Source organism: Musca domestica, unplaced genomic scaffold (genome assembly GCF_030504385.1).
Source record: "Musca domestica strain aabys unplaced genomic scaffold, Musca_domestica.polishedcontigs.V.1.1 29, whole genome shotgun sequence".
In the NCBI taxonomy this organism is placed as follows: Eukaryota; Metazoa; Arthropoda; class Insecta; order Diptera; family Muscidae; genus Musca; species Musca domestica.
The window spans coordinates 4,153,923-4,168,478 of NW_026712296.1; the positions used below are offsets into that span (position 1 = coordinate 4,153,923).

At 35.2% G+C, this 14,556-nt stretch overlaps 2 protein-coding genes across 4 annotated transcripts; both read left to right on the plus strand.

Moving 5' to 3' along the window:
* Positions 1-831: 831 nt before the first annotated feature.
* LOC101898864 (uncharacterized) lies at positions 832-12,195 on the plus strand. The gene is made up of 4 exons (XM_005175631.4): positions 832-1,606; positions 3,195-3,395; positions 3,460-4,170; positions 11,504-12,195. The coding sequence occupies exons 1-4, from the start codon at positions 1,099-1,101 to the stop codon at positions 11,965-11,967; spliced, it is 1,884 nt and encodes a 627-aa protein (XP_005175688.1). The 5' UTR covers positions 832-1,098; the 3' UTR covers positions 11,968-12,195.
* On the plus strand, positions 5,093-11,419 carry LOC105261878 (uncharacterized). Of its 3 annotated transcripts, none has more exons than XM_059124428.1 (5): positions 5,093-5,376; positions 7,872-8,045; positions 8,114-8,342; positions 8,540-8,667; positions 8,722-11,419. In XM_059124428.1, the coding sequence occupies exons 2-5, from the start codon at positions 7,982-7,984 to the stop codon at positions 9,024-9,026; spliced, it is 726 nt and encodes a 241-aa protein (XP_058980411.1). In that variant the 5' UTR covers positions 5,093-5,376; positions 7,872-7,981; the 3' UTR covers positions 9,027-11,419. The 3 variants fall into 3 exon arrangements, with proteins under 3 accessions (XP_058980411.1, XP_019892889.1, XP_011292994.1); XM_020037330.2 differs by having other exon boundaries at positions 5,099-5,376; positions 8,001-8,045; positions 8,105-8,342; positions 8,722-11,418; XM_011294692.3 differs by having other exon boundaries at positions 5,107-5,376; positions 8,105-8,342; positions 8,722-11,416.
* Positions 12,196-14,556: the final 2,361 nt, after the last annotated feature.

The window sequence follows — 14,556 nt, forward strand, 5'->3', positions numbered from 1 at the left end:
CAATTTTGGAATTGAAGAAACGTTAAAAAAGTTTTGACATAAAAAAGCCCCCAAGGGTTGATGCATCTACCTGTATTCTTCTATCATTTTTATTGCTTAATCCGGATTTCTTCAAATAGATTGACAATACAAAAATAAATCTCCTTACGACTGTATTAATTTTAAATCCTCTGTGGAATCTAAAAACTAACGGAAAACGGCATTAGTATTGCCGTACATTCCAAGTCGCATTAAAAGATAACTTACGAAATTGAACTAAGTCAGTCTTAAACTCGTTTGTTCTTTTACGAAGAAGCCAGCCGATTACTTGCGGTGAGAATCCATAAAAGGCCTAATTTGACTGGCTTAAGTCATTGACTGGTTTCTTCGGAAAAGAACAAAGGAACGTAGAGCCAAAATCGAACTAGGTCAACCTAAAACTCCTTTGTACCTCCACGAAGAAACCAGCCGATAACTTAAGCCATTCAAAAAAGCCCTTTATGTACTCTCACCTTTAACCTTTACAGGCCTACCTATAACGAATGTTTGCTCACAAAATATTTACCCCTATCCATTGGGTTTTACGTATAAGAACAAAGGAGTTTTAAGCTGACTTAGTTTAAGTTCGGTTCGTAATTGATAATTATCCACCCTACGCTTCTTTACTCGTTTACGAAGAAGCTAAAGTCAAAAAAAGCTTCTTATATATTCTCACCTTAAAATTAATTAGAAGTTTTCACTGAAGTCAATCTTGGAATTATTCTTATGTTACATTCTTCACACTGAAAACACTGTGTGCCTTGAATTCAGTAGAGTACTCAGTTTGCAGATGCGTAGTTTCGCCTATGCCTCAGTCACTCTGCCCAGTCGATTGTGTTTGCGTGTGCCGTGCAGTTGTTGTTCTGTCGTTTTTATATTATGCTTATTGTTGTATTCCAAATGTAATTGAAATGAAAATATTAAATTCCATTCGTAGTGTTTGGTTACGGGTCAAACCATATAAAAGTGTTCAATAATTGTTTGTGAATGATCAAAGAAAAAAATAATTGTAGCAAGAAAGCTCTCTATAAAATATACCTGATTTCCCGAAACAATTATAGGCATCAGTGATAAAACAACATGAGTTCAAAGCAAAGTGCGCGTCTAAAAACTAAACGAAAGCCTGGCGACCCTTGGATATCGAAAAATCGTGTCCTCAATCCCTCGAAGGCAAAACGTAATTGTCCAATCTATCGCAATCCCAATTTTGATACAGACGAAACCAAGTTGCTGATACAATTGTGGGGTGACCCAAAGGTTCAACGTGAATTGATTACCACACACAAAAAGCATTTGGTTATTGCTCAGTTGGCTACAAAGATGGAAGAGTATGGCTACTATCGTTCACCGGAGGAGATAACCACACGCATCAAGAACATGAAGTGTTTCTATAATCGTCTGAAAAAGGAAATGGAATCGAATAAAGACATGGATCCTTCGTGGCGTCATTATGCCGACATGGATGCCATTATGACACGGCCCATATTTAGTGTGCGTCCCAATGAGGTGCCGGCACCATCGCTTAAATATCTTATGGAACAGGAGGAGGAAAAGAGGAAAGAACGCAAGCGCAAAGCCGAAGAGGAAGGTAAGTTTTGAAGTAAGAATTTGTATTATTTTATTTGGAGGATGCATGGACAGAAGGGAAGTTACTAAATCAATGTTGTTGGATTATGTTAGTTTGATTATTTACATTCATAAAATAGTGCTTCATGATGTTTACATTTTTTCTCGGGTTAGTGGTTGCAATATTAATTTGTTTACAAAATCGGCTTGTGAATTAATCGATCTTAGTAATCGAAAGTTTATGACATGTTCACACTATGGTGGTTTTCTCACTTATTGATTGTTCCCCGGTTGATTATGAAATGATAACAAATTATTTTATGAGATATTTAATTTCTATAATTCAGATGAATTATTTTGGTTTGATTTTTTTTAATTGGATAAAAAAATAAGAAATGTATCAGCTGCGAAACATTGGGTCATCAAGGGGTTGAGTTTAATTATCGATAACTGTAAAATTGTATTGGTTTATAAAGTGAAGTACACAATATCAGACATGTTGATGCAAATTTTGTTTGAATTTGGCAGCTCTCATGGTAGAAAAAGTCGTACAGTCGCGTCGACACAGCTGCTGGGGGTAATGAACTGTCAAATGAATTTTGAAATTGAAAATTTTAAATGAAAAATTATTCAAATTTTTCAAAATTGTTGAAAAATGCATATTATAATAACCTTGTATTTCAAGTTACGGAAGTTATAGTATTGACACCAAATTATAGCTTACACTCTTACCTTTCCAAATTTCTACAATTTCCAACGATAGCTGTTATGTCTATAAGGGGTAAGTGGATCCCGGCCTAGCCCGGGTCTTGAACGCGGACTTTCGGGTCAAAAATCTGGGGTCCCGGGTTCGTCTCCCAAGAAAAAAATTGTTTCCCGAAATTAGGGAAAAATATCTACCACCGGAAACAGTTTCAAAAAAAAAAAAAAATTGAAGAGTTTTTACTAAATTAGAGTTAAGACGAAATGGGGTTGAGTAAAGAATTTGTCCATGATTGTGATATGTTAATTTTGACTTATTGCCATCAGTTTTTCCTAAGTTCCTGGTACAATAAAATATGTACGTATATCGACTTCCTAAACGTTGAGAATAGCACTACGTAGTAGTAGCACCAAATTAACACTACACCCAATCGTAGGATGACAATAACGAAGCAACATTGTGCTTCTCCAAAAAAAGGAGAATAATTTTTGTTTATTAAATTTTGAATGAAAAACGTTTTAGTAATAAAAGTTTTCATCTAACACCTTTGGTATATAAAATGATCTGTTCCAGAACTACAAGAATGTAAAAGTTTTTACTACCATAACCGATTTTTTCTTTATTATATCGGAAAAAATTACAAAATTAGTAGATTCTTGCAGCTTCTAGAACAGGCTTAATGTTTTCATTTCACAGTTTCATAAAACCAGAATTGAGCTACTGTATTCTCCCATAAAAATTTTGCTTTGACAGAATTTGCGTTAACTTAAGCTATATGGTGGAAATTAGGATGTGGTGTGGCAGACCTATTTTAAAAATTTCAAATGTTTATATCCTTAAATGATTTTTCTAAACATATACACATACCTGACATTAGCTTAAATATGAATACACTTGCTTTCCTTAGGAATTCATGTATCGGATAGTGACGACGATATTGAAGACGTTCTCGCAGTATCAGTGGCTAGAAGAGACTCAAGGAGCAAAGAAAATAATATTGTCGAACCTCATGCTGAAATTGAACTTGAAGTGGATGAGGAAACATTAGCTGCAATTGAAAAAGGCGGAAACCAACCGAAATTTACAGCTCCGAAGGAAAATAAAAATAGTGAGTGTAAATATGAATTGCAGAATAAAAACTAATCATTGATAATTTATTATTAAATTTCTAGAAACTGGCCAAGCATCTGACGAATTGATGATTAAAATGGAAATAGAATCTGAAGAATATCTGACGATAAATGAGCAGGATACATCGCCGAACAAATCACAAGATACTCAAAAATCCCAAAGAAACGATGAAGAATTATTAGTACCGAAAGTGGAACCAATAGATGTAGATGACGAAGAATTTCAATGTGAGCGGCAAAACAATTCAGCACCAAATCTTGTAAGAATATTAAATAAACCCACAAGTCAGAGCAATACAACCGGCACAAGTTCCAGTGTATCCTCCGTAACACCATCAAAAATATCTGTAGTGTCGCCGACAATTCTTATGCCAACTACGGGCCAAGCCACAACAGCGGTAATAAATACCCAATCCCCGCGTCAAATGCACTTTAGTGGTAACCTGCAAGCGTTACTGGCATCTTCAACAGCTAGACAAACTGTAACGGCATCGAATGGAATGAAATTTATTTTGGTAAATGCTGCAGATCATAGAGGAGCTCAAATAACGACAACAACAGCAGCTCCACTCCCAACAATAACTCAAAACAACATTATGCCGCAACAAAACAGTAATAGCATACAACAACCTCAGAAGTCTCAGCAGACAGTGAAAACCCCGCCGAAGAATGTTCAAAACAACACGGCACGAAAACGGCTTTTGGAAACTAGCTCACCCGATCGAGATACATTGAGGAAGCGAGAATTATCAGGTAATGAAATTAAGAATTACTCAGTATTTTGTAGTCATATTTAGACCTAAAGACGACACTCGTGGTTTTACATTCGCCAGTCATATAATAAATTTCAAACAAATCAATATATGTTTGTGAAAAGCTACTGACTCAGAAATATTTGCTCTGTTCCAGAACTGCTAGGATGTAAAAGTTTTTACTATGATAGAAAATTGCAAAACTAGTAGATTATTGCAGGTACTGAAATATATAGATTAATTCCCCACACAAAATTTGCTGAGCGAACAAAGATTTTTGTTCTTTGTTCCATTCAAATCACTCTCAGAACTATGATTGAATGTGTGCCATACCTAACAAATGAGAGTATTTATCGAAAAAATAAATTTTGACATTTAAAATTTAAAAATTGAAAATTTTATGAAATTTTAAAAACTTTTGGGAAGACTGCAAATTATGAATGAAAACTACAATGTTGAATGGCGTATGTACATTCAATCGAAAGTAAATTTGGTTTTCTCTCTCATCCGAGGTGCGCATTTTGTCCACGCAATATTTTCAAAATGTTTGCATCGGCAGGAAAAATGTTTCACAAGTGTCTCTCCAGCAATATTTAAGAATTGAAAAATACTAAGATATGTTCAACACGTCAACATTTACACAAAAAGTTTAAAAGATGAATAAAAATTGTAAAATTAATGAAGAAAAACAACAATTTCTTCTGTTCATATTAGTGAGAATTTTATGTATTTTCGTATAAATTCCCATAAAAATCAAGAAACAATTTTTTTTAAATAAATTATATTTCTTGTTAATTCGTGTACCTTATTCTGAGAGTGAAAAACGTGATTGAAAGTGCAATGAGAACATAGCATAAGCAATAACAAACAACAATATGAACGAAAATGTATACCCACTTTTGATGGAAACATTTGTATCGATAATCGGTTAAATGTAATCGAACAATCAAAAACGAATTTTCCACCACTAATTATATAAACAAAACATCCTTTGTTGACTGGATATGCAGCAAATAATATAATTAAAGTTGTTTGTCGTGAAGAAGACGGAAATTAATTAAATTAACAAAAAATTAAATCTCGAAAATAATAATAAAAAAAATAAAACTATTTGCCGATATATTGAAATACATTTATAAAGGAGAACGCTGGAAAATATAAAGAAGTTGAAGGAACAAGGATCATTTCACATCAGGGATTAGTTGTAGTAGGTGTTAATGTTAGCCTTTTAACTTCCCGCTTTTGAAATTGTATAAACATTAATCACAGAACTCTCGAAAACAATGCACAATTAATGTTCATTAAAAATATTTTCAAAATGTACGTTGGGGCTGGCCGTCAACATAATAATTTTAGACCCAACAAAGTATATTCGTGATCAGCGTAAAATTCTAAGACGAATTACCAATGTCCGTCCGTCTATCTGTCCGTCGGTTGTAATCACGCTACAGTCAAAACAAATAATGATAGGAAGCTAAAATTTTGCATTTATGTCTTTTGTCTGCAGGCAGGTCAATTTCGAAGATGGCCAAATCGGTCCACGATATCGTATATCTCCCATGTAACTGTAGCTCCCGGTATTCGGTATTTTAATGATTTTAGCCACATTTTTTTAATGAAATTGTCTGAAATTCTACACAAGGAGTTCTTCGTGACTACTTTGCCTCCTAAAGAGAATTGTCTATATGCGTCGACGATTTCGGATAGCCCCGATACCGATATTCGGTATTTTTCAATGGAATAGTCTGATAATCCACAAAAGGAGTACTTTTGCTCCCTGGAAGAGAATTGTTTATATCGGTCTACGTTTTAGTATAGCACCCATATAACGCTACCCTGAGGTATTCGGTATTTCCAGGTTTATCGCGACATTATTCACCGGAATTGCGTCAAATTTCGCATTTGAAGGTCGTAATGGGTACTACAACCTATGATGGAAAATTGTCTTTGCAGGGCCTCGTTTTAGTATAGCCCCCAAAGAACGATACCTTCCTTTCGGCATTTTGATGGTATTAGCAACATTATTCACCGGATTTGTTTCGAATTTCGTATTTGAAGTTCGGAATCGTTACTACCGCCTAAGAAAAAAAAAACTTACTATCCAGCACCACGTCTTCGTATAGCCCCCAACAAAGGTTTTTATTTGTTATTAGTGTCTTCCATATGGCGGAGGGTATAAAAAGTTCGAAATTAGCTGCTTTTTTAATTCTTTTCTTGGAAGACGAATCCGTATGCCCGAATATTTGATTCCTGTTAGATCCAGACTTACTTAACTGATACGGACTATATAGATATCAGCTAATGAAAATACCTATCCAACAAGTGGTCACATTGTTCGAGAGTTGTATTATAGAATTTTAGGAACCGGATTTTTTACAAAAATCCGAAAAAGCCCCCATTTTGGGAGTCCACAAAATATATGCGAAATTATGGTTAATACTATAACCCTACCAAAATGCTACAATATGTGTTATTACCTTTTTTGGATCCAGAGATATGGGTCTTTCAACACGCTTTTTTATATGTTGTGCTTTTTTGTGTAGCCGCCCTTTGGCTATAATTTAGTATACAATGGGACATTTTTGGCGCATAATGAGCCCTTTTTGTATTTTTGGAGTTTTATAAAAAAATGTAGGTCGGCGAAGCGCTTGCTGGAGGTGATCGATACTTTGGTATATTTTAGTGCCAACCTTTCTTTCCTCTAGACACAATAGTCCAACGGATTGATATCCGGAGATTTTGGTGGCCATTTGCGTGCCCAAGGCTTTTTTTCGCGATAATATTCGGTATTTATTCTGATGTCACGGTCGATTAATACGAGCGGAGAGGGACCATTAGCTGTTATGGCGGCCCACACCATTACCATGGCCGGCGCTTGAGTTTTGGTGGCCAACCGAAGGTGCACATTTTCAACTGACCTCTTTGGCAAGTAAACAAGCAAAATTGTTTAAAAACTGCTGGACAACGAATGTTTTCTCATCGGAGAAAACCATATTCCAAATTCGGCAGTTCACCACCTTCTGCCAAGCGAATCAACTTTTTAGCTCTTTTGAGTCTATTTTCTGTCTGTTGCGGTGTAAGTTCTTGCACTTTTTGGAATTTCAATGGCTTTACTCCGAGCTCATTTTTCAATATTTGCGATATGTTCAGCTCACGAGCCATTTTTCTTCTTTACTTCTCGAACCATTTCTGCTGATGTTGCTGTTTTCTTTCGTCCACTTTGCTTGACGTCGGGCTACATTTAAATGCTTGAGTGCTCTAACGATAGCCACTTGTTGTTTTCCAGCAAAATATAAAGAAATCACGCTATCACGCTTGAATTCCATTAGAAATAATTTTTTTTCTGGAAAATGCTCACCAAAATGCTTTTGTACGTTTGCAAACAATATAATGAGCTGTAACAGCTGTCGGACGAGTTGCGTAGAAATGATAGCAGTCTGAAGTTGGTTGCAGTTTTTTCATCTCACCCTGTATACATATGATATCTTGGGAAACCCGGGGTGCCAGTTACTTACATATGTTAAGGATGTCAAAGAAATCATACCATTACAATACAATCGAAGATGGTTATAGCGAACATTTAGCCAGGGACCTCCTTTATGAGGGAATATTAACTATATAAATACTAAAATAATATTGTACCGTCAGTATTTGGTAGTAATCCCATTTGATTGTATTAAAAACTATAATGTATCTTAACAGGACAGTGATATTTCTTACACCACACGAATTATCCTGTTTCAATATATTGTTGCAACTCGCGTTGACAGTGTTTTTCTCTTGTTATTTACAACACACAATTGTCTGTTGATATGACGTTATATTCAAAAGAAACGGAAATTAAAATTGAACAAATGGAGTTATACGAAGAGAATGGTAAGTTAAATTTGTAGTAGAAAGAGAATTATGATACTTATTTATTTGTATGGTTTTAGCAAGTGAAGCAAGTGAGAAACGATGGAGCGTAAGCAGTCGTAAAAGTGCAAGCAGATGGAATGTGGACAGTGAACGTGCTTTGCTGAGACTTTGGTTTGCTCATATGGAACAACTTCGAGGGTGTAGGAAAAATCGTCACATAATACAAGAGATGATGAATAAGATGCACAATCAAGGTTACTACTATACAGTCGATGAGCTAAAAACCAAAATGCACAATGTTTCGGCACGTTATAAGTAAGTATTCTGCTTTTATACATTTATCTGGAACTCTTCGACCCCATGTGCATTTTTTTGCAAGATTAGAATCTGACAAAAATATGTTTATCCAGAGTCTAAAAAAATAGTTTTCCTGTCTTAGTTGGCATGTATGGAAAGTTTGAAGCATGGCTTTCTATAGCCTACAATAATGATATTTTGCTCTTTCTTAACAGGAGAGAAAAACAAGCTATTGAAGCCACCGGTTCTACTTCAGATTGGGAAATTTTCAATGATGTTGATAGGCTGTTAGATCCCGACAAGAGTTTCAACCCTGATGATTTACCAATGGAACACATTAATAGTATGTAATAAATGGAGATTACAATAACAAAATGTTGAAAAATTTATTTTTCAGATTTGGAAACCCCTTTAACCAACAATGTGTCTAATAGCCGATTTTCAACACCACCTCTAACACCATTTATGTACAAAGAATCTTCCTCTGAATTACCATCAACATCAAATGTATTTACAGTACCGAAGGAAGAAGACAATCTGACACAGGTTTTTACAGATTTCGAAAATAGAATAGAGGGAATGTATGATGAAATAAAGAAATTGGTAAAAATAGAGGAAGAAAAGAAAGACATCCTTAAAAGTTTTGTAGATCGAGAAGCTGATGTACAGAAGGCTCTAATTGATTTCTTAAAGAAATCATAGTCTTAACGAATTTTAAGAATATTAGTTTAAAATTATTCATTTCCTTTGTTATGGAAAACAGCCACTATTTTATAAATACAAATCAGAAAGACGTATTACCATTTCGATAGTAAAAAATATGTATATCAATTTTTGTAATCTCATGTCATGTATTTTTTATTAACTTTCTTAAATTTTGTATGCATGTTGTTTTTAAAATACATATATAAATTTCCCAATGGGAACAATAACTTTATTTTATAATGCATTGTTTTAGCTCATTTAGTATTAAGCACATTAAAAAGTTTGCTCGTACAAAATAAGTAATAATACTATATTTAATAATATAATTGATGGTTGTACCTACGTGATAAAATGTAACATATTTAAATGTGATTTAAAATTGTGGCATAATTATTTTTGAATGAAAATATGATTATACTGACGTACGGGATGGACCTTCAAATCCTCATGTAGATGATTCAGTGGTGTCATGTGGAGGCACATAATATATGAAATATTGTCCGTGGGGTCCCACAATAAATTTTCCATTGCCGCTTCTGTGCCAATGGGTGTTAAAACTTTTTCTACGTTTTAATCCATCCTTTGTATAACGCTACCGAAAAGTTTCAATGGAACAAGTGACAATACCACATAAAATATTTCAACGACGTAGTTCATATCTTGCTTAGACGTTAAGCAACATCTTCTTAACATATCTGAATAGAAAGAAACATTAGTTATTTTGTAATATGGCGCACACATCTCAAATAAAAGTTTCAATTTTGTGACTCCTTAGGTAACAGACAATGGGGGTTCAAGATAAGAAACCCGCGTCGCAGTGGCCGAAAAATGGCTCGTGAGCTGAACATATCGAAATATTCCATTCGGCAAATATTGAAAAATGAGCTCGGGTTAAAGCCATTGAAATTCCAAAAAGTGCAAGAATTTACACCGCAAAATAAAGAAACTAGACTCAAAAGATTTTAAGGGTTACTACGATTGGTCGAAAATGGTGAACTGCCGAATTTGGTTTTCTTCGATGAGAGAACATTTGTTGTCCAGCAGTTTGTAAACAATCAAAATGATCGTGTTTACTTGCCAAAGTGGTCAGCTGATAATATACACCTTCGGTTGGCCACCAGAACTCAAGCGCCGGCAATGGTGATGTTGTGGGCTGCCATAACAGCGGATGATCGTTCTCCGCTCGTATTAATCAACCGTGGCATCAGAATAAATGCCGAATATTATCGCGGAAATATTCTGGAGGGTGTATTGAAGCCTTGGGCATGCAAACATTTTGGCCACAGACCTTGGACATTCCAACAGGACTCAGCACCATCGCACTCAGCACGCGCCACCCAAGAATAATTACAAAATGTGGTTCCTCGCTTCATTTCCAGCGCAAATTGGCTACCAAAATCTCTGGATACCAATCCGTTGGACTATTGTGTCTGGAGTATTTTGGAAAGCAAGGTTGGCACCAGAAAATATCAAATGGACAATTCTGGCAGCGTGTGACGGTTTGGCCGTTTGAAGGCCATAATTTGTGCCAATTCGAACAAATCTAAACTTATTCTAAAATTTGATGCTATTTCCGACATTTTTTGCTATCATTCAATAAAATTTAAAAAAAAAAAAATGTAAAAATGATGGCGTTTGACTTTGTTACAGTTTTTTTTTATCTCACCCTGTAAGTCATATGATAGGCCAAAACATACCTCATCGAAATAACGGTTTTAGACCCTAGGTCTCCTTGGACCAAATCCGTTTCAGGACATTTGGAGTCGCTCTAGCGATGTCTGCCTGGCTGATGCACACGATAGCTCTCGAAGGGAGTATCTGATTTGGTCCAAACTTGATACATCGTAAACTTGGTACATTTCAATATTTCCATCTACACAAGATCTGTTACAAATATGGTAGAGATCGGACCATTTCTTCTAGTAACTCCCCCACAAAGGTTTAACGTTTTGAATAACGATAATAAAATCCGAAATAAGCATCCGGTTCTCATCACAATATTTTTATTAAACCAAGGGCTAGCGTGAAGATGGGATATATCGGTCCATCCCTTCTGGCACTTCCCCCACAAAGAGTCAAAATGTTCAGCATCCAAGAAGCTCATAAAACGGGAAATTAACATCCGATTCCATTCAGAGTTGGTGCATCCAAATATTTCCATCAACACAAGACATGTTATAAAGATGGTAGAGATCGGACCATTCCTTCTGGCACCTCCCCCACAAGGTTCAAGATTTTAAAACAAAATGCTAATATGTTAATGACGAACAAAAGTTGATACTTACAAGTATTTTTTAATTCCTGAGAAAAACGTTTCCAGTTCCCACAAACCGTTTTTAAAAAAATTTTGAATGTTTTGGCCCAATTTCCAAATCAATTTACTGTAATTGGCGATATTAACTTTTTGCTAAAACTCCCGGTAATATTACAAAATATTTCAATAATTGTTCATATATTTTTTTCTTATATTATAGGAATTAAAAGTACTCTGCAAAAACTTCTGAAGGCCAAAGAAGAATCTAATGAAATGGCAGCACAACGTTTGGCCCTTGAACGCGAACGTTTGCAATTCGAGCGAACGATAGCTGAAAAGTTTTTGGGCATATTCGAGCAAAACCAAAAAATTCAACAACAATTGATACAACAACAAATTCAACAAAATCATCATCATCAATCGCATCAGAGACCAACAACGACACAACAAATATTTACCACAACCACGGGAAATCCTGCTACAGCTACAGCCATACAAAACCAGGGACAAATAATGATACCGCCTAAATTGTTAATAACAACAATGGTTCCCACATCGGTGGCCACGTCCAGTGCCGGTAGTGCTAATACAAAAGTTATAACAACGGCGAATATTAAAAATGTAACCAATACGCTAACAGTCGAACAGCCATTGCTAATACCCAAAGAAGAACCCCTCGATTAGATTGATTGAATGTCTGTGACATTTAGAATTTACTATAAAATTTAAGTAGAATATATAGTTTTTAATTTTCTGTTTTTGTTTTCTTCAATTCCATACACATTCCATGAACTATTTTATGCAATATATATTTTTTTTAATTCTAGTCACTATTTTTCATATGTTAAATGTAAAATTAAATATAATTATATTATATTTGAATATAGTAAACAACACAGAATGAATTATATTATAATATATACAAATCTGAACCGATGATTTTCATTAATTTCTGGGACAAACAAGACCAACTGGTAAATATCTGATATCAATAGAAAGAGACACAGAGGCTCTATTTAAAATCCTATGGAAATCATCGTTAACTGGTCGCATTTAATTTCATATTCAATGGTTTTGGATTAAAAGAAATCAATCTAGAGGGTATACATCAAAATAAAAGGAATGTTTGACTTTTTGGAAGACCCTGAAAACATATTTATCAACACCAAAATTCAATGTTATTACTATTTTATACATTCACCTGGAACTCTTCGAATCCCATGTACATTTTCCTTGACAGATTGTCACGCAAGATTAGAATCTGACAAAAATATGTTTATCCAGGGTCGTAAAAATAGCTTTCCTGTCCTAGTTATCATTTTTCTAAAGTTGGAAGCAAGGTTTTGCTTTAGCCTACGATAAAAATATTATCCTTTTTCTTAACAGGAGAGAAAAGCAAGTCATTGAGGCTACCGGTTCTCCTTCAGACTGGGAAATTTTCAATGAGGTTGGTAGGCTGTTAGATTCCGAAACTTTGAAACTAAATATAAACTAGTTACTTTTAAACTAACTATAAACCAATTACTTTAAGCCAAAAAGATTTTTTTTATTTTTTTATTTATTTACTTATTTTTTTTAATCAATTTTTTTTTATTTTCTATTTGAAGGAGGATTGCTATTTTCAGTTTGTTATTCTAAGCATATGTACTTGTGTATTAAGGTTAGCAGCACTAGCTTGTATTATTGTACGTTGCATTTATATCGAAGTATTTTTGGAAATGTATTATGCGAATTATTGCAAAGTTGTTTGATATAACCAATCATCTTTGTTTTTTAGGGCTGTTTTTTCTCTAGAGAACTTATATGTGTTTTGTTTTTGCAATTTATTTTCGTTTTGGTGTTTGAAGTGGTTGATATCCAGATGACTTTTCAACCAATTTGAAGTTAGTTGTAGAATAATGCATTTATAACTAACGATTTTCTCAACTGGTTGAAAAATGCCCCGCTGGTAAGTTAGTTATAAATGCATTATTCTACAACTAACTTCAAATTAGTTGAAAAGTCATCTGAATATCAACCAGTAGTGGTTACTTTGCTTTTTGATCTCCAGATGACTTTTCAACTAATTGGTAGTTAGTTGTAGAATAATGCATTTATAACTAACGATTTTCTCAACTAGTTGAAAAAAGTCTTGCAGGGATGTTTTAGTTTTAGCTTGAACCCTATGCGAATTCACATGTTAAGAGTAGGGTTAATGACCTGTTGACATGGGGCCAATGACCTCTTGACATGTGGTCAATGACCTCTTGGCATGGGGTCAATGACCTCTTGTAATGGGGAAATGACCTACCTCAGGCATGGGGTAGGGCAATGAGCAATGAGAGAGATAGGGAGAGAGGAAGAGAATAAGGAAGGGGAGAGAAAAAAGAAGGGACAGATAAAGAGTAAGAGGGAGAGAGAGGAACAGGGAGAGAGAGGAAAAGGGAGAGAGAGCATAGACAAATGAAAGTATAGACAACGAAATGCTCTCACCGTTTATCTTCGAAAAAAATCGAATCAGCAGATGTCGTCTATATCGTTTCAGGGGTTTGAGTGGGAATATTGAAGTCACTCAATTCTAAAACGTTAAAAATAACAAAAACTGTAGGATGTTTGTCAGTTGGAAATTGTTCCATAATAAAAGAAATGTGAAAAGTACATGATGATATCAAAAAATTCCGGAATAATAAAGTGAAATTCTTGAAAAACGATAAAATGTGTTTTCGAAGTCGAGTGGGTTGAACGCGTAAATCAGCATGTTGACTATGCAAAACATGATGAGAGCCACCTGGATAAAAAGACAAAACTAACTTTTCGTTGTCTATATCTTAATTTGTCTATGGAGAGAGGAAGAGGGAAAGAGAGGAAGAGAGTGAGAGAGAGGAAGAGAGATATAGAAGAAGACAGAGTGATGAAGAGAGAGAGGAAGAAAGGTAGACTGAGAGAGAAAGAGAGGAAGAGAGAGAGAGCGAGGAAGAGAGAGGGAGGAAGCGAGAGAGAGAAAGAGGAAGAGAGAGGAAGAGGGAGAGAGAGGAAGAGAGAGAATGAGGAAGAGAGAGAGAGAAAGAGGAAGAGAAAGAGGAAGAGAAAGAGAAAGAGGAAAAGAGAGAGAGGAAGAGAAAGAGAAGAAGAGAAAGAGAGAGAAAGACGAAGAGAGAGAGAGGGGGAGAAGAAGAGAGAGAGGGGGAGAGGAAGAGAGAGGGGGAGAGGAAGAGAGAGAGAGAGAGGAATAGAGAGAGGGGGGGAGAGGAAGAGAGAGAGAGAGAGGAAGAGAGAGAGAGAGAAAGAGGAAGA

Coding starts and splice junctions, on each gene's coding strand:
- LOC105261878 (XM_011294692.3), top strand. CDS start 7,982: ATGACGTTATATTCAAAAGAAACGGAAATTAAAATTGAACAAATGGAG. Junction 8,046..8,104: donor GGAGTTATACGAAGAGAATG/GTAAGTTAAATT, acceptor GTATGGTTTTAG/CAAGTGAAGCAAGTGAGAAA. Junction 8,668..8,721: donor ACCAATGGAACACATTAATA/GTATGTAATAAA, acceptor TTTATTTTTCAG/ATTTGGAAACCCCTTTAACC.
- LOC101898864 (XM_005175631.4), top strand. CDS start 1,099: ATGAGTTCAAAGCAAAGTGCGCGTCTAAAAACTAAACGAAAGCCTGGC. Junction 1,607..3,194: donor GCGCAAAGCCGAAGAGGAAG/GTAAGTTTTGAA, acceptor TGCTTTCCTTAG/GAATTCATGTATCGGATAGT. Junction 3,396..3,459: donor TCCGAAGGAAAATAAAAATA/GTGAGTGTAAAT, acceptor TTAAATTTCTAG/AAACTGGCCAAGCATCTGAC.